A 25616-nucleotide genomic window follows, 5' to 3' on the forward strand; every position below is an offset into this window, starting at 1 on the left:
TTCATGACTTGTGGGTCATCAGGATTGGGTGAGGTTGGGGGGCAGTTTTTGCAAGTAATTTAGGAGTCCATATTCCAATTGAAATTGAAAATTGAATTTTAAAGTCAGATTTTATGTATATGTAGCAGTTTTTTTGTTCATATATGTACAAGCTTTAGGGATTAGCAAAATACAAGTATATGTTGAAGTATCCTAGAACTCATGGTACATGAACATACTATTCTAATAAATGCTAAAAAAAAAAAAGTTACTTTGGGAGGCATAATTTTTTGTACATTAAAAATATGTCTTTGGGGTGCCTGGTGGCTCAGTCAGTTGATTTCTACTCAGGTCATGATCTCATGGTTCTTGAGATCGAGCTCCACATCAGGCTCTGCGTTTACAGCTCGGAGACTGCTTGGGATTCTGTCTCTCTACCCTTCCCTGCCCTCCCCGCCCCCCAGTTTCTCTGTGTCTCTCAAAATAAATACACTTAAAAAAAACTGTCTTCATTCTTGAAAAGGTAAACACCTGGCCTACAGGGTAAACGAAAGACTTCTTATTCTTAGTGTGGCATAGAGTATCCTTTGTGATCTAGCTCTAGACTTCAGCTGTACATCATACCTGTCCTAGGCATTGTAGGCTTAACAGTAACCTCTGATTCCCCAAATATGGCATGCTATTGATGCCTCTCTGCCACTGCACCTTATTTTTCAGTGTCATTTACCTTTTTTGTACTTTTTTCCCCCTCTGCCCATTATTTCCTTTTCATTATCCACCTTGAGAGTTACTCATTTTTTAAAGCACAATTCTAAAGTGGCCTCTGTGAAGATCTTCCTGCTTCCTGCCTTCAGACAAGTGTCCCATTTTTAGCCCTTCAAACACAGAAGCTTCTAGACTTCTAATGCAAATCTCTACTATAGCATTTATTGTTAGAGTGAATTTCCTACCTATTTTATAACTATTGTGCACTCTCTAGTTCAAGGCCTTGACTAGTTTTAAAGTATACAAAAACAAATACATTCCATACCCTCATAATCTTGTAAAGGTCATAATCTAGAAGTTATAATCTAGTAAAATGGACAAAACAACTGGTGGAGGACAGAATGTAAAAAAGGTCGTAAGAAAGAAAGGTACAAAGTGCTAGAAAAGGAAGGAAACAAAGTTAACTTGAGGCAGTCTTGGAGGCCTCATGATACCTTACACTGGATCTTAAACAATATTGAAGATTTTTTTTTAATTTTTATTGAAAAAAAATTTTTTTAATGTTTATTTATTTTTGAGAGAAAGAGACATAGTGCAAGCAGGGAAGGGGCAGAGAGACAGGGAGAAAGAGAATCCAAAGCAGCTCCAGTCTGTGAGCTGTCAGCACAGAGCCTGACATGGGGCTTGAACTTATGAACCATGAGATCATGACCTGAGCCGAAGTTGGTCACTTAACTGAGCTACCCAGGCCCCCCTTGAAGATTTTAATAAAGCATGTAAAATTTGAGCTATATTCCAAAGAAAGACAGTGGCACAAAAACTTGGAGAAACTTGTCATACTTGAACAATAGTAAGTGGTCAAGCTGGCTGAGATAAAACAATAGATGTAGAAAAGTGATAGGAAATAGGGTTGGAAAAATAAATTGGTCAAACTGTGAAAGGCTTTCAATGCCAGAGTGAAGAATTTACACAGTGGAGAACCATCACTAATTTTTTGAAGAAGTAAATAACAAAGTCAAAGCAATACTTTAGGAAGATAGCTTGTTACTATTAATAGGAGAAAGACAATGTAAAAAAGAACAGGAAGCAAATTATTGCAATAATCAGTTGAAGTAGAAATTCTGGATCAAAGGGGTGCGTGGGTGGCTCAGTCGGTTGAGCATCTGACTTCAGCTCTCAGGTCATGATCTCACATTTTGTGAGTTCAAGCCCCATGTCAGACTCTGTGCTGACAGCTCAGAGCCTGGTGCCTGCTTCAGATTCTGTCTCCCTCTCTTTCTGCCCCTCCCCTGCTCACACTCTGTCTCAGTCTATCTCAAAAATAAACATTAAAAATTTTTTTAATAAAAGAAATTCTGGATTAAATATTTATTGCAAGTATAAGAGCTAAATATCTAGCAATATGGCAAATTGAATTTACACAGATACCTTCCCTCACAAACATGAACATATTGGATAAAATATATCCAAAAGAAATTTTTTTTTAATAAAAAGGGAAATACTATATGTCAGCAACAAAGATATGGCTAGGAACATTGCTGAGAGCTAACACTGCATAGCCTCTCACAGGATTCAGAAACATGTGCAGACCTAAGGGTAGTTTTGACACCCACATGTAGATAGGAATTATGAGCTTGGGCCCTAGTAAAGTAAGGGGACTGAAACTGAACTCATCATGCGTACTGAAAGATTGGAAGGAGTAGGGTTTTTTTCTTTTTTTTGAAAGCGTTAAGCATATGGCTATTTCCATATGTTTTTTATTTGTTTCAATTTTTATTTAAATTCTAGTTAACAGATAGTGTAATATTAATTTCAGGAGTAGAATTCAGTGATTCATTCATCCTCTATGTATAACACCCAGTGCCCAATCATAAGTGCCCTCCTTAATAACCATCACCCATTTAACCCTTACCCTAGCCCCCTCCCTGCCAGCAACCCTCAGTTTGTGCTCTCTAGTAAAGAGTCTCTTTTATGGTTTGCCTCTTTTTCTTCCCTTATGTTCATCTGTTTTGTTTCTGAAATTCCATATATAAGTGAGAGAGATTAAGAAAATAGACCCCAGATATAGTAGACAAGAGGATTGACAACCATTTCAAAGCAGTGAGTAGGAAAAAAGTCATCTATGAGAAATCAAAACACCCAGGTTTGTGCCAGCACAAAGTACAGTTGACCTTTTAATGAATGTGGAAGTTAGTGGTGCCAATCCTCTGCATAGTTGAAAATCCATGTATAATTTTTGATTTCCCAAAAACTTAACTAATAGCCTATTATTGACTGGAATCTTCACTGATACATAGTTGATAAACACATATTTTTCATGTTATATGTATTATATGCTGTATTCTGACAATAAAGCTGGAGAAAAAAATCTTACTGAGAAAATCTTAAGGGAAAATAAATTTACAGTATGATTCTGTAGTTAACCAAAAAATCCACATATAGTGGATCTGTGCAGTTCAAATCCATGTTGTTCAAGGGTCAACTGTATTATATACATAAACACTATCTGTATGATATATGAACTCCAAACTGAAAAATTAGAACTGTTCTGACACTAGTGAGACTCCTCAGGGTTCTGACAAAAAAAATACAAAAGCTTTCTAGGATACTTCTATGACCCAGGGTACACAAAAATTCCCACAGAAAAAGTAGCCTCAGTGAAGGTGAATTTATGGTCAAAATATAATTCATACCGAGGAAACAAGAAAGCACCATGTGGCAGAGTTGGCACATAAAAGAATTAGCACCCAAGAACTAAAAATGTGATAAAATATTCTAAAAGAGACTATAAAATTAGAATGTTTAAAGTGATTAGTAGATTTTTTGAAGGGAGAGAAATGATGAAAACAGTACCGTATGAAAGGACAAGTTTGAAAATTAACGTCTAAAAATGGTAGAGTGCTCGAAATTAAAAATAGATGACAAAGAAAGGCTAATAAGAGTCATAGAGGTTAGAATAGAGAGACCCTACACATTCTAATAGGAGATCCAAAAGAAACTGAAAAGAAGGGGTGAGAAGCAATTATCAAAGGGATAATGTCTGAGAGTTCTCCAGAACCTAAAAAATCCATTCATCCTCAGGTTAACAAAAATCTCTGAATAAACTTTTAGAAATCCATACCCAGACACATCGTAATTAAGCTGCCAAATATCAAAGAAAAAAAAAAAGACAAACTCATGATTTTCAAAAGAACAATATTTAGGAGCACCTGGGTGGCTCAGTCGGTTAAGCGGCCGACTTTGGCTCAGGTCATGATCTCGCAGTCCGTGAATTCAAGCCCCGCGTCGGCTCAGGGCCTGGAGCCTGTTTCAGATCCTGTGTCTCCCACTCTCTCTGACCCTTCCCCATTCATGCTCTGTCTCTCTCTGTCTCAAAAAATAAATACACGTTAGAAAAAAATTAAAAACAATATTTAGTCTCTTCAATAATAATGGATGCCAAAAAAATAAGGGAAGGTAACTGTCAAGAATTCTATACACAGCTAAATTATTATTCAAAAATTAGGTTAAGAAAAGATTTTTGAGAAGAACAAAAACATAAGTTCAATCAGAGACCTTTATTTAAAGAATTACTGAAAAACTGAACCCAGAAAAGAGTGGGATACAACAAACAACAAAGTAAACAAATTGGTAAATATATTGGTAAACCTAAATGAGCACTGGCTACAAAAGAGCTTTTCATGGGAAAAGTGACTTAACTTGATGAATTGGGGAGTAATTTGGCCTTGTTCTCACTTTTCTTGAGAGCCTACGCACATTCTGGTCTATTCCTCCTTGGATTTTTAGAGGGGCAGTCTATCTCCTTCTAGATAAATCTGCTTAATTCTGGGGTGCAATAATCACAAGCCTATAGATGCATACATTTCTGTAATGTTTTACCAGTATTCATGCTGATATTTTTATATCCATTGCCTGTTCTTCTATCTCAGTTGTTTGAAAATTCAGGTAGAGATTCAACTAAAATGGTATCTGGAAGGAAATTTATGACTGCAAATACATGTATTAAAAAATAAGAAAGACTGAAAATTAATGAGCTAGGTGTTAAACTCAGGAGATCAGAAAAAGAACAAAGTAAACATAAAAATATAGAAGGAAATAATAAACAGCAGATGAAGTAGAAAACAAAGACATTGTAACAAAGCACCAGTGATAGGAACCAAAAAAAAAAAAAAGATTCAAATAAACAATATTAAGAATGAGAAAATGGAGGGATGCCTGGGTGGCTCAGTCGGTTGAGGGCCCAATTTCCACTTAGGTCATGATCTCGCTGCTTCCAAGTTTGAGCCCTGCCTTGGACTATATGCTGACAGCTCAGAGCCTGGAGCCTGCTTCAGATTCTATGTCTCCCTCTCTCTCTGCCCCTACCCTGTTGTTCACTCTCTCTTTCTCTCTCTCTCAAAAATAAACATTAAAAAAAATGAAAAAAAATGGACATATAACTGCAGAAGAGATTTGCAAAACTCATAAGTGAGTAATCAACAATGATAGCAAATGTGAAAACTTAGACGGCACGGTAAATTTTCTGTAAAAACACAAATCAATATTAATTCAAGAAATAATAGAAAACATAGACTATAACTACTAAAGAAATTTAACCAGTGGTCATAAGCCTCATAAGCTCAAGGTCAAAATGGTTTACAGGCATATTTTACCAAACCTTTGCAAAAGAATAAAGAGAGGAAATGTCTCAAATTCTGTGAGGCTAGTATAATCCTGATATCAACAAGATGAGTAAAGAAAGGAAAATTTATTTAAAATGCAAACATTCTAAATAAAATAAGCACAAGCCAAATCCAATAGATCTAAAAATAATCAGAATATCATAACGTAGCTGGTTTATACCAGGAACACAAGGATATTAGAAAAATCTATTAATATTCACATTAACAGATTAAGGGAAAAGAAAAAGATCATACCAATAGATAAATAACCTTTGTTAAGTTTCAATGTCCACTTAGGAGAAAAACTCTTAGCAAACAGGAAAAGAGGATAATTTTAACTTACATCAAAAACACGGAAGTATTTGTTAGGCACAAGATAAATATGCTTATCACTACTGCTCATATTCAACATCATATTAGAGACTTTAGGCAACATAATTAAGAAAAAAACAGGTAAAGGATTAAAAATGAAAAAAAGATTAGTTATGTCCTAGGCCACATGATTCTATACACAGAGTCCAAGAAACTTTACAAATACTAGATTTATGAGAGTACAGCAAGGCTGCTGTATATATGGATCAATGTAAATAAGTCAATATTCCTATATTCTAGCAATGGCTAGGCATAACTTCCATTTTTTGGCCTTTTTGGTGCCAACTAAGCACTATTGTTATGCTTACATTATTTAATAATAAAAAAACAACATAGTAGGTGTATTTGTCTTTAACAGATTTTGAACCTTGAGTGTTAAGTCATTTGGCAAGGTCCTACCACTACAAATTAGGTGAGCCTGGGACTACAATCCAAGTCTATGTGACCCCAAAGCTTGTCATGCTTTTAGCCACTAGGTACTATGATTTCCTCCTAGTAATAGTAAAGAATGCGATGATAACCCCTTGCTCCTGACCTCAACAGTTTCTTTTTAGTATTTTAAATGTTCTTTAATAGAAATAGAAAAATCATTCCCACATCCTCAAGTTTTACAGACAGCATAGATAAATGGTCCTATGGGAGTTTCAGGATAAATCTGGAATAAATCTAGACGGTGGTAGGCTCAAAAGGATGATGGCAGAAAAAGCAACAGAGGAGGAAAGGTAGAAGCCATGAGACGCCCAGTACAGCTGGGGGCCCAGAATTCTTTTGGGGGCGGCAGTACCGAATCCCTACTCTGCTCCCACACTGCCTACTGGGAGGCCGTTCCACCCAGTTTGGCAGCGTAGAAGAGGACCGAGGACGCCGTCAACTGGGAGCTACACATTCTCCTGTGTGCTTGTGAAATGGGAGAAAGATGTGACTCCTTAATATAAAAAGACTGGTTTCAAAACAGTACCATACATTCCAGTTTCCTTAGTATTACCGTTGAAAATGGACTTCATGTTCCTCTTAGCAACAGCAGCTGGAGCTATATTCACAGTTGCTGCTGCTGCAGTCGCAGCATTGATAGTAGTAAAAAGTGTAAGTTTTTTAAAAAAGAGAACAAGTAGGAACAAGAAGAGTATTAAAATATCTGGTAAAAAAATCCTATTTCAAGAAGGAAACAAATAGGAAACAAGAAACATACAAAGAATTGGGTGAAAAGGAACAGGGAACCCACGAGGAACTGAACAAGAAGGAACAGGAAACCCACAAAGAACTGAACAAGAAGGAACAGGACAGTAAAACTCCGTAAGTGTAAACTATAACTTGATTAATTTTCAGATAGACAAAAGATGCAGATCAAATGAAGGCAAGCAGCTGGACCACACTAGGCTCTTTTTCTGCGGACCAAAGGGCAGCGTATGGAGGGAAGGCACAAGTTTGCCTGGTGTCATAGTGACACACAGCCGTAAGGTCACTTTCCTGTAATACTGGTTTTCCCAGGTGAGGGTTAGTGGAGGAGACCGCATCTTTATGATGGTGTAAAGAAGTTACATGAAGGGAAAGTTGTCAGTGCGCTCTTGTTTCTTGGCCTAAGTTTGTTCTTTGGCATTGCAGGCCCTGGTAAGCAAAAATAAAACCCTAAAATTTGTTCAGCTGCTTTCACACAAGGAACTGCAGCTAGTGAAATGAAAAGGACTCCTTTCTCCCCCGCCCCGTGAGCGGCAGCGCCCCTGGAGGCAGGTGAGACAAGGCGGCCGCCGTGCGGCACAATGGGCGCCACCTCACAGAGCCAGGCGCGGCGCGCGGCAGGACCTCGCGAAGGCCAGACTGCGAGCGCAGTGGGCTGGAGACACATGGGCCCCACGGGGCGGCGAGGCCGACGGGTGGGTGCTCTGGCTGTGGGTAGCCCTTCTGTGGGAAAGAGAGAGGAGGCGGCGCCAGATCAGCGCCTTCCGGCCTGCGCTACCGACTTCGGGCAAGCCTGGGCATTATCCAGCCACTGTAATTAGGCGTGCCCCTAGTTGCCAAAACAACCCAAAAGGGGTGCTTCAAAACACACCGGCAAAGCGCGGGGCCGGGAGACTGCCTCTTACCTAGCCCAGCCGCAGTGCTCCCAGCTGCCGCGCGATGGCGAGCAAACTGCCTTCGCTTCCCCTCCTCTCCTCCCTGATCCTCCCCGATCCTACCCGCTCCGCCTTCTCCCTCCCACCCCGGGCTGCCTCAGCCGCCTCCATTTTCCAGATCTTTCTCGAACCCGCAGCTCCTCGGGCAGCCGTTGCCCGAGTACTGACGGAAGGGGCCGAAGTCTAGGCGGGGAGCAGCCTCGGGCGCGGAGAGGAGACTCGCGCACCTCCCTGGCTGCCGAGCGCGCAGGCGCAGACGTATGTAACTGCCGGTTGGAGGCGGCCGAACCGCAGTGGAGAGAGATCGAGGCGGCGGAGGCAGCGGCCAGGGAGGCCTTCGTCTCCGCCGCTGCTCCCCGACGCACTGTCCTAGATTTAATGCGTAGCGACTTCGGGTTGTTTTTCCTTTGCTTCTCTTAGGAGTCCCAATTCCTGGAGCAAGAGCTCAGAAGAGGACGCTGTTCCCGCACAAGAGGCTTCAGCACAAGCACCCCGACGATTAGGAGGCGGGATGTCTGTGGTTGGCATTGACCTCGGCTTTCTCAACTGCTACATCGCTGTAGCAAGGAGTGGCGGCATCGAGACCATCGCCAATGAGTACAGCGACAGGTGTACTCCGTAAGTGTCTTGGCTTGATCATAACCCCAACCCTAACAAACGTTTACTCCAGACCCTACGACGTGGTCCTGCCTGCTGGTTTCTTCTGATGCGCGCCGAACCTTGTGATGACAGGTGCAGCCCATCAACTGCAATCTCTAGAGACCGCAGGTTGGTGGGCCCAGGTGGGAGTCGGACTGCAAACCTGCTTTTCCTTCAAGGACAAGGGTCTTAACTCGCATAGTTCTCGAATCACCATTCTGTAACCACACACGCCCCCATTACCCCTTCCCCGCCTCTGTTCCCCAGGCCTGCTTAGTTTTGGGGGGTTGGTGCGGAACCATCTCGATATCCTGAACGAATTTCTGAAAAGATGTCTGGTTACCTTTAGTGGGGTTTGCCTGAGATTATCGGCCGCGGGCGGGCAATTCCCATTAGCTGAGTAAAGAATTCTTCGTTCATTCTGCCCTTTCTGCTTTCCCCGTGTCTTTCTGCGTGACAGCTTTCAGAAAAGTAAGAAATAAAAACTTAGACTGCACACATCAGAAAGATGAGTTGCAGCGTCATCTGGCATTTATTTATTTATTTATGAGAAGTTGTTAAGGTGTGCGGCGTTTTCCCCCAATGCCCTTGAAAATTCGGGGTAATCGAGCCGATTTCCAGTGGCGTATTGTTAATGATGCATTAATAGCGAGGGAGTGAGGGATGGGAGTTGTTGGCCTCCTGTGTTGGTAATGTTAGTCTGTTAATGGAAAGCGGTGCAGCTAGAACCTATCAAAAGCGTATTTGTGCAGAATGAATCGTAGAAGGATCAGGAGGCTGTCCTGTATAAACATGACTGTGGAGTGATTCTTTTATGAACAGTTGATGAAAGACTTAGGAGTGGCATTATGTCACGGAAACATGTTTCCACATGTTCCATTGTTTCTCTCTTCTGCGAAGTTTGTTGGCAAAGGATAATTAGACAAAGAATAATTAAGACAGGAATATGAAAAACTAGCCTTTTATTGTTGGCTCCTGTTACCCGTAGTTTTATGAACAAACCAACTGTTCATATCTTACTTTGTGTGGAAAAGTAAACATTAATTAGACTCTCCAAAATGTAATATTTATGTAAATATAAGACTAATCTTAAGATCAGTGTTAAACTAACCCTTTAAAATGATAAAATTACTATACTTTTATGAATAATTAAAAAATGTCAAGGAGATGTTGAAGAGTAGCTTACTTGAAGCAGTATGTGCTTTGGTTTCTTTCAAGAATATTCCAAAGGGTTTTATACTATCTTATTCTAGATACATTTATTATGTTCTGTGCATGTACATCCATGTAAAATTTGCATGTTTAAATTCTCAAATATGAGCATAGTACTGTTACAATGCTTGCTTTATTTTACGTCTTTTTCCAACCTTTATGCACAATGAGAGGCTGAGGCAGTAATTGTGAACTCATTTATGACTTCATGTCTGCCAGATCTTGTTTAGCACCACAACAGATACAGGCTGCCAGAAAAGAACCAGTAAATTCCACTGTCCTCTTTCAGCAGAGTAGAGGTTTAATGGGGACAGTCTCTGGCTTCAGGGACTTAGCCCGTGGAAAAAAAGTGACGGGTAGGATGAACATTCCCCTAATCCTTAAAGCCTTATCCTAAAAGATCAGAAACTGGAACTGTAAGACGTACTGTATTTCCGAGTTCAGATGTCTTAGTAGTGAGTCCATGACCCTCTAAAGAACCTGGCCAGACTTAACAGAGTGTTCTTTAAAAATTAGGGTGCTCATTTTCATGTTCTAGAAGTCTCTTTACTACTATTCTTAAGCACATTGGCTAATTCTGTGTGGCTGAGGTTTAATATGATATTTCTGATCTGTGTGTAAGAGCCACTACTAATATCTAGAATGAACCAAATCCAAATGAGAAAATCGGTCAGGTGGAAGTTTTGTATTCTTAGCTTGCATCAGCAACTCTGTCCTTTTTCATGGCTGTGTACTGTTATTCAGGATCTTTTGTTGCTGAACTAATACGTCACTGTAGTTTGTTTTTACACTGTATTTACTGTGGAGCTTAAATTATTGAGTGAAAACATAGCTTTTCCAGATACCTGGACCTTTATTTATTGAATACTTATCTTGCAAAAAGCATAGCTATTAGATAACCTGTAACTTTTCTGAAACGCTACAGTATTTAATGTTACATATAAACTAGCTCTTCAAAAACTTTTTTTTCTATATTCCAGTTGCTGACACCAAGGTAGTGAGACATAGGTATTTCCAGAAAGAGGAAAGGAAAGAATTTCTTGCAGAAAGAAGAAGGAAGTGTTCCATTTAAGTTATTTGGTTTTGGCATTTATACTTTTTTACATTCGTTTCATTAACAGACTTGATTATGTATGTATACATGGGAAGCTCCCGTGTATAAACCAAGAAGGACGGTTTAATGGAAAAGATAATTAAGTTTTGGCCTACAATTAAGGGACCGAGAACAAGTAATTTAACCTGTTCTTCAGATTCCCCTTCTGTAAAGGTGGAATGCTTGTACTCGCTGCTCTTCTCCTCTTGTGCATAAACTGAAGAGGGAGAAGGAAATTAACATGCATAAGTTAGAGGAAAAAATTAATTTCAGAACATTTTCTTATTTAAAACAAGTACACATAATAGTACATGTTCATTGTAGAAATACAGGCACATTATGGGGCGCCTGGGTGGCTCAGTCGGTTAAGCTTTCGACTTCTGCTTAGGTCATGATTTCACAGTCCATGGGTTTGAGCCCCACATTGGGCTCTGTGCTGACAGCTCAGAGCCTGGAGCCTGCTTTGTTTTCTGTGTCTCCTCTCTCTGCCCCTGCCCTGCTCTCACTCTGTCTGTCTCTCAAAAATAAATAAACATTAAAAAAAAATAAAAAATAAAACAAAAGAAGTACAGGCACATTAAAAGACGAAAGTAAGAATTGTAATTCCTCCATCCAGAAATAAAACTTAGAGTATTTTCTCTGTGTTTCAAGGATAGATTATACTTTATAGCCTGTTGGGTAACCTCTTTCTATGTAAAACATATTTCTATACCATTAGTTTCAGTGTTTGTATAATCATTTCTTTAATCCATCCCTTTTTGGACATTGAGGACATTTTTTAATAAGCCATACTGCAGTAGCTATTTTGGAACTAAATTTTTTAACCTTTAATTCCTTCAGATTCTTAGAAGTAGGATTACTGAGTATGCACATTTTTAGATAAGTTTGTATTATTCAATTAAGCATATAGATGTGGGGATTGGAATTTCTATCCCAGGCTTAATTATATCAAAGTGATTAGTTTCTTACAGGGGAAAAGAAAACTGCAGCCAAGAATCCTCATTCACTATTAGATTAAAGCACGTAATCAGCTAAAACACTCTGCCTTTGTTGATAATAGCGATTGCTATGTGCCAAGCATTGGGCTTCCATTGTTATACATGCTACATCAATTCTCTGTGTTTGGTAATACTAGCTTTTTTTTTTTTTTTTTTTTTTCCCCTCCTTCATAAGAAGCCTAAAGCAAACTTAAATGTTTTGCCAAGAACTTGTAAGCAATGGAATGGATTCAGTTTCAGGCCTCTTTGACCCCAGAACCTCAGTGTCCTCCATTATCCATTGGCATAAGGATTGTATATCCATATTAACATAATGAGGAATAACGAGCACATTATTTGGCTGAGAAGCATCTTTGCTCTAATATCAATAAATTCATCAATTTTTGGCTAGTTTCTAAGAAATACTGTTTTAAAATGCTTTAATATGCTTTTAAGTTATTTTAAGAACATGTAAAAAATCTTATTTCGTTTAAAAAATTCATAAAATTACACAACACAAAATATGTTAGTACAAGCGTATGGGGGAAAGCAGTACGGAAGACAATAGACTACAAACAATGCATATTTCTTGTGAGTAGAATTAAGGAAGATGTGCTTTTAATACATAGACTGTAATGTTTTGAATTTTTATGAACCTATTTTACAGTAAGGAAAAGTGAAACTATTTCAAGAGATTTTTGTTAAGTGTAGTTTATATAAATTCTATATGATCAGAGTTCGTATCTTGTTTTCTGGTTTTCTGTCTTCCTTTTTCCCTGTTTCCCTTTATCAGTGTATGAATAATCTGAAAATGTAGCAATATGTTATTTATATGTTACATTGAGACGTCTTTTTCAATGTACACACGTAGAAATCATTTACTTTGGGGTATTAAAAATAAACAGTTTTATACGTAGGAAATGCCAAACTCCAGAGGTTAATGGTAGATAGTTGGGTAGGAGGACTTTTTATGATGATAGCAGTTGTTGGGGATTGGGAGGGAGGGGAGGCTTTTACATTTTATTTAAATACTCTTTGTACCATATGAATTGGCTTTGTATGTTTTACTATGAGCTTATGTTAACTTTGATTAAAAATATTTTAAATGCAAACCAGAAAGTAAATTTCCTTTGTCTTTTCCCAACCACCTAGTAAACTTCAGTGTGTATGTTTCTAGGTTTATTACAAATGTATGATTATGCATACATAACTGGGATGTTTTTCTATTTGTTTTTTAGCAAAAGTAGAATTACATTATATTTTGCAATATTTTTTTCAGGATATAGTGTGGACATCTCAAACTTGTGCATTTGGGTCTAATTTACCTCATTTAAAAAAATTTTTATAAGAAAGTTCTTATTAAATTTCCAGTTAATGTACAGTGTAGTATTAGTTTCAGGTGTACAATTCAGTGATTCAGCACTTCCATGCAACACCCAGTGCTCATCACAACTCTTAATCCCCATCATCTATTTAATCCATCCCCCCACCCACCTCCCCTCTGGTAACCCATCGGTTTCTTCTTTGTAGTTAAGAATCTGTTTCTTGGTTTGCCTCTTTTTTTTCTCTTATGCTCATTTGTTTTGTTCCTTAAATTCCACATATGAGTGAAATCATAACGGTATTTGTCTTTCTCTGACTGACTTGCTTAACATAATACTCTCTAGCTCCTTTGGGTAAATACCTGCTAGTGCAATTGCTGGGTCATAGGGAAGTTCTATTTTTAACTTTTTGAAGAACCTCCATACTGTTTTTCAGAGTGGCTGCACCAGTTTGCATTCCCACCAACAATGCAAGAGGGGTCCCCTTTCTCCACATCCTCTCCAACACCTGTTGTTTCTTGTGTTGTTGATTTTAGCTATTCTGACCTAATTTACCTAATTTATTTAAATGGCTGTACAGCATTCCATTGATGCACTACATTAGTGGACATTTCAAATTGTTATTTTGCTGTTGACAAAAACAAAAATTCAATGAATACCTTTGCCTTTTTTGTTTTTAATTGTGCTGAGAGAAGTGGAAAGGCAGATGGCTCATACATTAGCATGGCCAAAGCTAGGACTGTAAAATTTTTTACTATGAATATTTTCAATGATAAAATGAGTCTCTAGTTATTGCCTTGAATTTGTGGGTGAGAAATTCTGAAAAGTTTCTAGAAGGCAAGGAATGATAAGTACGAATTACATATTATCTATTGTGAGTTTAAGGTGTTTAACATGCTATTGGTAGTTTTTAGTATGTATGTGGTCACTACAATACAGATTAATCAGCATAGCTGTGTTCTGATAAAGCTTTGTTTACAAAAACAGATGGCAAATGATAATTTGCAAATCCCTTGTCTAGGCATTCGTAATTGAAAGAACTTTAAAATTATTGTGCATTGCTGTTTAGAATTTGACCTGTTGAATTTTAAGATAATCAGCTTTTCAGTTAAATATATCTTATTTAATATGACTAATTAGCTTTTTAAATATGTCTTCCTATGTATAGTTGACCCGTGAACAATATGGGTTTGAACTGTGCACGTCCCCACTTAATGTGGACTTTTTTTTGACAAATACAGTACACTACCATGAATATATTTTTTCTTTCCTATAATTTTCTTAATATTTCTTTTTCTCTAGCTTAATGTAAGAATTCAGTGTTTAATACATATAACCATATAACACACAATATGTGTTAATCAATTGTTACCACTAAGGCAGTAGGTTATTAGTAGTTAAGTGGGGAGTCAAAAATTATACATGGATTTTCAACTGTGCAGTGATTCAGCACCCCTAACTCCCTCATTGTTCAAGAGTCAACTGTAAGTGTTCATGTGATTTCTGTTAATAGTTTCAAGTTGTGAACCAATTTATTTATGAACTAGGTACATACACTAAAAGCATTTGGAATTAAATTTTTATTTTTTATATGTTAAAAAATTTTTATCCGTTGACCATATTGAAAGATTGGAAAGTTTTTGTTATTACTAAATCATATATGCCTAGGAGTCTTATTTTTCTAAGTAGCAAGCTAGAAAGCAAATGGCAACCATAAGTTCTTTTGAGAACATTCCTCCCCCACTTCCTTCTAGGGCAGTTTTTTTTTTCCAGATAGTTAACCTTGGGAAATAATAACCAGATGTTTTCTTTACAGCAAAACTTCTCAGATCTGTTAATTTGTTTATAGGCATTGAAACATTCCAAGGAAAGAATGTTTTCCTCAATTTATTTGAACCTCCAAGGAATTATATTCCACAGAACAGTATTTGGAAAATGATGCTATAAAGCAGTGGTTCTCAGTTAGAGATTTTGCCTCTTAGGGTACATCTGACAATATCTAAAGATGCATTTTTGGTTGTCTGGGAGTGAGGAGTTGGGGGGATGGAGGAAGGGTGCTACTGCCATCTCAGGAGCCCCTGATTTAAACCAGTTGATTGCCCTCTCATATCATCATTAATTCAGCCATTGTTTTCTTAGCATGTGCTTGATAATAATTGTGATCTTAGGGAAATTGGCAAGGGAAAGCTGAAAATTTTTAAAATAGGGCTATTTTTTAAATCAAAGTGGTAAAATCAAGAGGCTTTGAATTCTTAGTGGAGATTGACAAAGAAGTAAACAAATTTAAAGAGAATGGACCTCTTAGGTGAGAATGAGAAGTCTCATAGTCTGTTGACAGTATGTGTTTTCTCCAACCTGATTGGTTTTGGCCTTATAAAAATAGACTTTATAAGAGAGAAAGAAAGTTAATCTTTAGTTTTAAGGGAAGATACAAATACAGCTTTCTTAAAGTAACACCTGTCATTTGGTTTTTATACCCCTCCTTTGTTAAAAGTGACATAGGACATTTAGTGACATAGGACATTTAGACATTGTTTGTTTAGAATTTTTGGCATTCTCTGAGAATCTGGGACTACCGCTAGGGTGGCAATATCACATTGGAAATTAAAGATTTAAGGGGCACAGTGCCTGGGTGGCTCAGTCGGTTAAGCATCCGACTTCGGCTCAGGTCGTGATCTCGCAGTCCGTGAGTTCAAGCCCTGCGTCAGGCTCTGTGCTGACAGCTCCGGAGCCTGGAGCCTGCTTCAGATTCTGTGTCTCCCTCTCTCTGACCCTCCCCCGTTCATGCTCTGTTTCTCTCTGTCTCAAAAATAAACAAACATTAAAAAAATAAATTAAAAAAAATAAAGATTTAAGGGGCATCGTAAACCCTGTATTTTTTTGTTTGTTTTTAGGTATAAAATGGAATTTCTAAAGAGTTGAAATAAACCATAGAAAGTATAATATAAATAAATTATTGTGGTATACATTTGGGTAAACTATTGAATATTAAACTATTGAAACTACTTTATAAAAACACTTATGTAGGCTGAAGTGTGGTATAATGTGTTTATTTCCCTTGGTGTTAGTAAAGTCAGGTAAAAGTTTTGAGAGATACTAGGTATTTTTATTTTTCTGAAAATATTTAGCAACTATTTGTTTAATGATTGCATTCAAAAATCTTTTTGAAAGAAATTGAAGGAATTTGAAGCCTTTTAGCTATGTGAGGAAGGTTTTCTGCATATGGTAACTGGGTATTTTCAAGCTATAACATTAAATTGTTTCAACTTTAAAGTTGTTTTTTAACTTCAGAGAATAATAATGGAAACTCACTGTTCAGTTTTTCTGTGAAGTGGTATGTGTGCAGCATAGTTCAAAGAATCTAGCACTTAGTAAATTATAGTTGAATCAATGTTATTTGATACTAGCGTTCTAACAGAAGGTAAGTTCTTAAAAATCAACTGAATAAGATTTTTGGTACACTTAAGTGATGGTAGCCTAGTATTGAAAAATTTTAAATGTTCATAAGTGTGTCCAAATAATGGAATTGAGAGAAAGACAGATTATAATAAAGTAGTCTAAGAGATGGCAAATCCATATTTTCTCTGATGAACTGAAGGATGGAATGCCAACCATCCACATAGATAACCATATTGGGTATGCAAAATCTCTTCTGTTGGGGACTATGTTGAACTGAATTATTTGGAAGATGATTTGCTTGGATGTCTCAAATGTACCTCAATCTCAGCATATCCAAATTAGCACTTGTGATGGTCCATCCTCAAACCTGTTCTTCTCACAGTGTTTTCTGGCTCATTAAATGGCACCCTCTGGGGGCACCTGGGTGGCTGAGTCAGTTGGGCATCCACAACTTTGGCTCAGGTCATGATCTCGCAGTTTGTGAGTTCAAGCCCCGTGTCAGGTTCTGTGCTGACAGCTCGGAGGCTGGAGCCTGTTTTGGATTCTGTGTCTCCCTCTCTTTCTGCCCCTTCCTTGCTCGCATTCTCTCTCTCTCTCTCTCAAAAATAACATTAAAAAAAATTTTTTTTTTTTAAATGGCACCACTCTCTACCCTCATATGCAAATGAGAAACTTAGACATTAGTCTTGATACTTGCCTCTTCAGAGCTCTTACCTGTTTCGGCACTGTTCAGTAAAAATGTTAGCCACATGCATAAATGTTCTAGTAGTTACATTAAAAAGATAACAGGTGAAATTAATTTTAATATATTTGATTTAATTCTATATATCCAGAATCTTATTTCCGTATTTTAAAATCAATGAGATATTTTATATTTTTATTTTTTTAATTTTTTTTTTTAATGTTTGTTTATTTTTGAGACAGAGACAGAGCGTGAACAGGGGAGGGGCAGAGAGAGAGGGAGACACAGAACTTGAAACAGGCTCCAGGCTCTGAGCTGTCAGCACAGAGCCCAACACGGAGCTAGAACCCATGAACTGTGAGATCATGACCTGAGCCGAAGTCGGACGCTTAACCGACTGAGCCAGCCAGGTGCTCCTATACTCCTTTTTAAATACTAAATCTTCAAAGTCCAGAGTATGTTTTCGCACCTAAAATAAGTACATTTCAAATCATACCAGTCACATCACATGTGACTAGTGGCTACCATATTGGACAGTGAGGATACAGTCTGTCACCAAGTCCTTTGAGTTTTACCTCCTAAGTATCTCTTAATTCCTTCTCCCCCTGTCTCAACTGCCATCACCCTGAATAAAGATTACTGGTAACTTCTAGCCTTTGTCCCATCAGGTCACACTGTGGCCAAAATGATCTCTGCCAAATCTCCTTTACTTCCACCCCCTTATCATTTACTCTTCCTCCAAATCTCATCATTTCCTTGGGTAAGCCTTTCCTGATCCTCCTCCTCTAGGTCAATTCTGTTACCTACTGTTTTTTTGTTTTTTAAGTTTGTTCATTTATTTTGAGAGAGACAGAGACAGTGCTAGCAGAGGGAGGGGGAGAGGGAGAGGGAGAATCCCAAGCAGGCTCTGCACTGTTAGCACAGAGCCTGATGCAGAGCTCAAACTCACAAACCTCGAGATCATGACCTGAGCCTAAACTAAGAGCTAGAGGTTTAACCAACTGAGCCAGACAGGCACCCCTGTTATGTACTCTTATAGCAGTATGTATACCTTCTGTTGTAGCACCTAGTTTACTTTCATTTGTGACTCTATAGCACTTGTAAGTTCCAAGAGCCAAAATCACGATTTTTCCCCCTCTAACAAGAGTGCCAGGCATAATTACTCAACCAGAATCTGTTAAATTAACTAAATGAACTTAACTGCCCTCCTTTAAAATGCAGTAGTCCCCAATATGACAGTGTATTGTTCAACCCTTAAACACTGTACTGGGGGCGCCTGGCTGGCTCAGTCGGTTAAGCATCTGACTTCAGCTCAGGTCATGATCTCACAGTTCGTGGGTTTGAGCCCCATGTTGGGCTCTGTTCTGACAGCTCATAGCCTGGAGCCTGCTTTGGATTCTGTGTCTCCTTGTGTTTCTGCCCCTCCGCTGCTTATACTCTCTGTCTCAAAAATAAATGTTTAAAAAAACAACAACACTGTTCTGGGATTTTTTCCTTTTTTTTTTTTTTTTTTGTCTTACATATGGGTAAGAAATGTTCTTTTCATTGTTCAGAAGACTTTAATGAATTCCCTTTACCTACTGAAATAAATTTCAAATTTATAATCTGTCATTTGAGGCCCTGTGTAATCTAATCCTGAAAGTATCTATCACAATGTCAAATGAAACTGCCAAGTTGTATTCCCCCTAGTCTCTAAATACGCATTACCCTTAGGAGCCATCTTTCTATTCATTCAATAAGTGTCTTTAGTATATTGCCAGATAATGATCAAAGCCAGTACTATACAGTAGAACTTTGTATTCTGCTGTATATCTTTTTTGTTCTGTGTGTATTCTGTTCTCTGTATACCCACTGGCCACTTATGCCTGTTAAGCCCTTGAAAGTTCGCTGTTGAGCACTTGAAATGTGAATAATGTTGAGGAACTGAATTTTTTATTTTGGTTAAACTTTACTAGCCACACATATAGCTAATGGCTGCCATATTGGATAGTGGAGATCAAGGGAATGGGGCACGCATTATCTGCCCTCATGGAGTTCATGCCCTATCATGTGGCAATATAGTCAGTAAATAAATCGTATCAGATGGTGATACATTTTGCAGGAAAATAAAATTGGTAAACAGAGGAGATGTATATGTTTGGGAGGAGCAGAAAATGTTATTTATAGAAGATAGGAAAGATGTTAATTATAAGCTGATGTTTGAGCAGAGACCTGAAAAAAGTGAGAGTGAGTGCAAGCCATATGGGTGTATTTAGAAGTGTTCCAGAAATAGAGGACAGCATGTACAAAGGACCTGAGGAAGAAGTGTGCTTGCCCTATTCTAGAAATAACAAGGAGACCAGTGTACCTAGACTGAAGCTACAGGGTAGAGCAGCCAAGGACCAGACCAGAAAGGACTTTATTGGCTGTTGGGGACACTTAAGCTTTTGCTTTGTGAGACAAGACACCATTGGAGGTTTTTCAGCAGGGGAATTTCATGACCTTAGTCTTTAAGTGGATCACTCTGGTTATCATATTGAGAATAGATGTATACTTACATACCAGAAATGTCCTTTTGAACAAGACAGATGGCTATTAAAATGTTTTGTCTTTCAAATCTTAATTCACAAATCACCTCTTTTAGACATCCGGATGGCCAACAGGCACATGAAAAGATGTTCAACGTCGCTCCTTATCAGGGAAATACAAATCAAAACCACACTCAGATACCACCTCACGCCAGTCAGAGTGGCCAAAATGAAGAAATCAGGAGACTATAGATGCTGGAGAGGATGTGGAGAAACAGGAACCCTCTTGCACTGTTGGTGGGAATGCAAATTGGTGCAGCCGCTCTGGAAAGCAGTGTGGAGGTTCCTCAGAAAATTAAAAATAGACCTACCCTATGACCCAGCAATAGCACTGCTAGGAATTTATCCAAGGGATACAGGAGTACTGATGCATAGGGGCACCTGTACCCCAATGTTTATAGCAGCACTCTCAACAATAGCCAAATTATGGAAAGAGCCTAAATGTCCATCAACTGATGAATGGATAAAGAAATTGTGGTTTATATACACAATGGAATACTACGTGGCAATGAGAAAAAATGAAATATGGCCTTTTGTAGCAACATGGATGAAACTGGAGAGTGTGATGCTAAGTGAAATAAGCCATACAGAGAAAGACAGATACCATATGGTTTCACTCTTATGTGGATCCTGAGAAACGTAACAGAAACCCATGGGGGAGGGGAAGGAAAAAAAAAAAAGAGGTTAGAGAGGGAGAGAGCCAAAGCATAAGAGACTCTTAAAAACTGAGAACAAACTGAGGGTTGATGGGGGCTGGGAGGGAGGGCAGGGTGGGTGATGGGTATTGAGGAGGGCACCTTTTGGGATGAGCACTGGGTGTTGTATGGAAACCAATTTGACAGTAAATTTCATATATTAAAAAAAAAAAACAAAAAACAAAAAAAACAAATCACCTCTTTTACTTGCTTTTCCTAAGCCTAATCATATAGAAGTAATTATTCTTTTTTGTTAGTGTATCACAGTTCTATATGTTGATTTTTTTCAGTAAACTATAAATTCTCCAGCGGCAGTGATGGTAGCTAGTATGCCCACAATGCTTGTAAATATTTATTGGTTGAGTGAATAATTACCTGTAATTACAACTAAAATCATAGAAACACTTTCTTGAATTTTAACATGAAATGATATTTTGATGAAAATATTGCTCTACATTTGCCTTAGAATTATATCTAAATACAGTAATTAAAAAATAGCAGTGATAGTGTTCAAAGCATTGTCTATATTCATTTAATCCTCACACAACCCTGTGAGTAGGTATTATTATCATCATTATCTTCCAGATGGGAAACGGCGACAAATAATGGTTAGGTAATTTCTACAAGATTATAGAGCCTGGATTTAGATTCATTCAACCTGGCCTTATTGAACTCAGTTAATTTTTTTAGTAGGTCATAACCAGTAGAATTTGAAAAATAATTTTGGGGGCCAACATAGCATCTCCAGGTATTAGCATTTATTCTGAAAATTCTAACCTTTATTCTGACCACTGTTCCATTACTTATGAAACAAAAATATGCAAAATTCTGATGTTCATTAATCTGTTTTTAGAATATACATGATTATGTTAATCCATTTAATTCATTTTTCATAAGGAGAAGCAGAATAATGGCATATTAATGTAAACCTACACTGAAAATAAACTTTGTGTTTTTCTCCCATTTAGGGCCTGTATATCTTTGGGATCGAGAACTCGAGCCATTGGAAATGCAGCTAAGAGCCAGGTAAATTGTTAATGTAGATGTTTTGACTTACAGGAAGAATTAATGGAATCTTGGTAATTAAGCTTCCACTTTATGTAGTTAAGAGTGAAAAAAGAGGAAGGGAAATTGGACAGACCTTGATGTCTTTGTATTTTAATAGATATATTTTGCTTTGGGGGTTGCAAAATATTTCTTAAATTTTATTAAAAAGAAAAAAAAGTCTTTTTAGAGTTGTGAAGTTAGGATGTTGCTACCCTGTGACACCACTTTTTCCCTGTATGGTCACTTTTCTATGAGGTGGTATCCTATCTAGTATATACACTTCAATAAGTAAATGATGTCTTACTGCAAAAAGAAGGTAGGAAAGATGGAAGAACTAATTTCCAGAGTAACCCAATGTAGCTACTTTACATGGAATCAGTTTAAGTATTCATATTTCTAGGCTTCTGAAGTGTTTGTAAGTGGAACATTTACTTTTAATATTCCTTATTACAGGTTCATTTTCCTTGGACTTTATTTCCCTAAACCAAAAGCCCTTAACAATTACTTCTTACATTTTAATGTGTACCTGGGTTTTTTCCTCATAAAATAACTTTGTTTAATGGGACTTTTTTCCCTCATGACTTTGTAGGAGTAATTAACTCCTTTATCTAGGAATTTCTGCTTAAGATTTTGTCAAGGTTGTCTTCTAATTGGCCTATATATGAAACTGTTTATCTTCTCTTCCACTTTCATACTGTATGTAAACAAATGTTGAGTTTGTTTCAAAATGACTTCTTCACTGAAGTTTACATTTCATATTCTGTTTGATCTTCTAAGTGTATGATTGATATCAGAGTCTCTGCAGAAAGCAAACTAAAGTTATTCCTGTAAAGAGACCAATGTGGTAATTGAGCATCCCCGTAGCATTTATCTCGTAATTGAAGAGCAAGATCTATTTGGCTTTAACTAAGAGGACAACAACTGTATCTCAGTGATATTCTATAGTTTGCACTACATGTTCTAGTTAAGAAAAAATTACTTTCCTAAAATATAAGCCATTTACAAATTAAGACACTTTAATTTAGCATCATGCTGCATAAAAGAAGTTTAAATTTACTAGCCTTGGAGCAGTTCTCAACAATGAGAAATTTCACAGAGAAGAAAAGAAAAATGGTGCAATAAGGAAGACAGTTTCAATAAAAACACAGTAATGAAAGTGGAAGGAAATAAAAAGTACTAATTCACTTAAAGCAAAAGTGTTGAGGGAAACCACAGAGATGAGTTGTAGATTGATTTTCACTGTATTATTTGAAAACCTTTACACTTTTGTTCTTTCTTTTTTGAAAACATTAATTTTGAGTCTACATTCCTAGGATAGGATAATTTGAGGGGCAATAGTTAAGATGCATACATTCTTTAAAAATTTTATTTTATTTTTGAGAGAGAGAGCATGAGCGGGGAAGAGGGGCAGAGGGAGAGACAGTCTTAAGGAGCCCAATGCAGGGCTCAATTGCAGAACCCTGGGATTGTGACCTGAGCCAAAATCAAGAGAATCCGATGCTCAACCACCTGAGCCATCCAGGCACCCCTAAGGTGCATACATTCTTACTGTATAATTTTACTAGTAGCTGGAAGGCAGATAAATGAATGATTGTGTGTAATTCTAAACTTAAATGTGTAGAATTGGTGGTTTAAAAGTATAGCATAGTGTTCATTTTGCATTCATTAAGTAATTGATAAAGAAAAGTGTTTACTGTCAACAGATAGTCACGAATGTAAGAAATACAATTCATGGCTTCAAAAAGCTTCATGGGCGATCATTTGATGATCCCATTGTGCAAACTGAAAGGATCAGGCTTCCTTATGAGCTGCAGAAGATGCCTAATGGAAGTGCAGGAGTTAAGGTAAGCTTTATATTCCCAGAGTACAAACATATTTAAATTCAAGAAAACAAATACAATATTTCCTATTTGTAATTTAACTTTTTTTGTCTGGACACAGTACACGTACCAAGGTATAGACAGTTTTTGTTGTAATCTTTAGTGAGTGCAAAAAAATTCTAATTAGATAACCTTTTAAATCCAAACAGTACTTTTATTGTCAAGAAAAAATGATCATTATTTAGAGAACTTTTAGAAGTGAACTGTTTTCAATTTCAAGCGATAAAGGCAGAGGCATAAGTGATTTAGAAAAATAGACCCCAAAGCTATATTAATTGCTATATTAAAGCAAACTTCTTCAAAGTGAGAGATGGATTCTTGGTTTTTAATTCTACATCCCGAGACAGTAAGTTATAGATTGGTTAACAAAACATGTTTCTGTTGATTTTTCAAAAACAAAATACCTCAAAACACACAGAGTTACCATGTGACCCAGCATTTTTACTTAGTTGTATACACCAGAGAATTGAATGATATGTGCACACAAAAACTTGTACATGATTATTCACAATAGCATTATTCGTAATAGCCAAAAAGTGGGAACAACCCAAGTGTTCATCAGCTGTTGAGTGGATAAAGAAAATGTACCTATACAATGGAATATTATTTAGCCATAAGATGGAGTGAAGTACTGACACATAATTCATACAGATGAATATGGCACAAAATATAACACACAGATTGTGCTGCTTGAGAGAGAAGCTCTTCGTAACTCTTCCAGAGTTTAGTGTTTTGTGTTTTTTTTTTTTAACGTTTATTTATTTTTGAGACAGAGACAGCATGAACAGGGGAGAGTCAGAGAGAGGGAGACACAGAATCTGAAGCAGGCTTCAGGCTCTGAGCTGTCAGCACACAGCCCGACGCGGGGCTAGAACTCACGGACTGCGAGATCATGACCTGAGCCGAAGTCGGCCGCTTAACCGACTGAGCCACCCAGGCGCCCCTGGAGTTTAGTGTTAATAGAGTAAAATTTTGTTCACTGAGGAAACAAGTTACAGGACAGTTTTTTCCTCTGTAACTGTAGTTATTATATGGGTTCCAAGGTAGCTTTTTATTGCTTATAAATTTATTATTATTTTTAAAGGGTTTGATTACTTAAAGCCGTACGTCTTCCAATATTCCTTTGTTAAGCACTGTAAAGTTTCCTTTCGTGTGCTTAAATGCAACCTACTCTTAAACCTATGTATAAGATGAAGTAGTTATTTGGTCTAAAAAAATAGTAAAAATTTCATATATATATCTAATATTTAATTTTATTTTCTAATATTTAATTTATTTACTCCCAGAAACTTTGGAATAATACATACTTTATCTTTTTTTTTAAGTTTAATTATTTCTTTTGAGAGAGAGAAAAAAAAAAAATCCCAAGCAGGCTCCACACTGTCAGTGCAGAGTCAAGCAATGGGGCTCAAACTCACAAACTGTGAGATCATGATGACCTGAGCCAAAATCGAGTCAGATGCTCAACTGACTGAGCCACCCAGGCATCCCTCTTTTATTTAATTTTTTTTAATAAGAAATTTTCTTTTTCCTTCCTTTCCCTAAAATTGTAAAACGAAAGCTTTCATTTTAAGCCCAGGAAGCGTTCTGACTTTCAAAAGAAAGATTATTTGATCTTTTTCTTATTCATTATGTGCTTGGAAAGTGAATAAAAATTGCTTTGTGAGAGGTGGGGATCTAACACAGGAAGACATTTTTGAAAACAATTTGTTTAATATAATCTGTATATGGCACTTGAACTTTAGATATAAGAGGTTGTAATATTAGAATAATCTTTTCAGAATATAACTTCCGTGGGCAAAGACTACCTTTTTTCACTTTTGTTTATCCATCATGTATAGAGTAGATGTACATGTTGGATGAATAAATGCCTTAATAAATATCTCAACTTGTGGTTTTAGGTGCGGTACCTAGAAGAAGAGAGACCTTTTGCAATTGAGCAAGTTACTGGAATGCTGTTGGCCAAACTTAAAGAGACTTCAGAAAATGCTTTGAAGAAACCAGTGGCCGACTGTGTGATTTCAGTAAGTTTTACTTCAATAATGAATACTTTTAAATCACACTTTCCAATATATTAATTTTATGTTGAAATATTTTTCTTCCCTTTTCTTTACTCTTATTTAGTAAATAATCTATTCTTTTTTTAAAAAATTTTTTTTATTACGTTTATTTTTGAGAGGCAGAGAGACAGAGTGTGAATGGGGGAGGGGCAGAGAGAGAGGGAGACACAGAATCCAAAGCAGGCTCCAGGCTCTGAGCTGTCAGGCCAGAGCCC

General features: G+C 37.3%; 1 protein-coding gene across 2 annotated transcripts in view; it reads left to right on the forward strand.

Annotated features, from left to right (window-relative positions):
* The first annotated feature begins 7499 nt into the window (after positions 1-7499).
* The window catches only part of HSPA4L (heat shock protein family A (Hsp70) member 4 like), a 51422-nt gene continuing 33305 nt past the window's right edge, over positions 7500-25616 (forward strand). Inside the window, exons 1-5 of one of the 2 annotated variants that reach the window (XM_078445759.2) lie at positions 7500-7588; positions 8249-8446; positions 21383-21440; positions 23165-23305; positions 25243-25365. In XM_078445759.2, coding sequence (XP_078301885.1) covers positions 8340-8446; positions 21383-21440; positions 23165-23305; positions 25243-25365 — 429 coding nt within the window. In that variant the 5' untranslated portion in view covers positions 7500-7588; positions 8249-8339. Of the gene's footprint in view, positions 7589-7954; positions 8087-8248; positions 8447-21382; positions 21441-23164; positions 23306-25242; positions 25366-25616 lie in introns of those variants that run through there. The other variant, XM_078445760.2, reaches the window with a different exon arrangement.

Source organism: Panthera onca, chromosome B1, assembly GCF_046562875.1.
Source record: "Panthera onca isolate mPanOnc1 chromosome B1, mPanOnc1 haplotype 2, whole genome shotgun sequence".
Lineage (NCBI taxonomy): Eukaryota > Metazoa > Chordata > Mammalia > Carnivora > Felidae > Panthera > Panthera onca.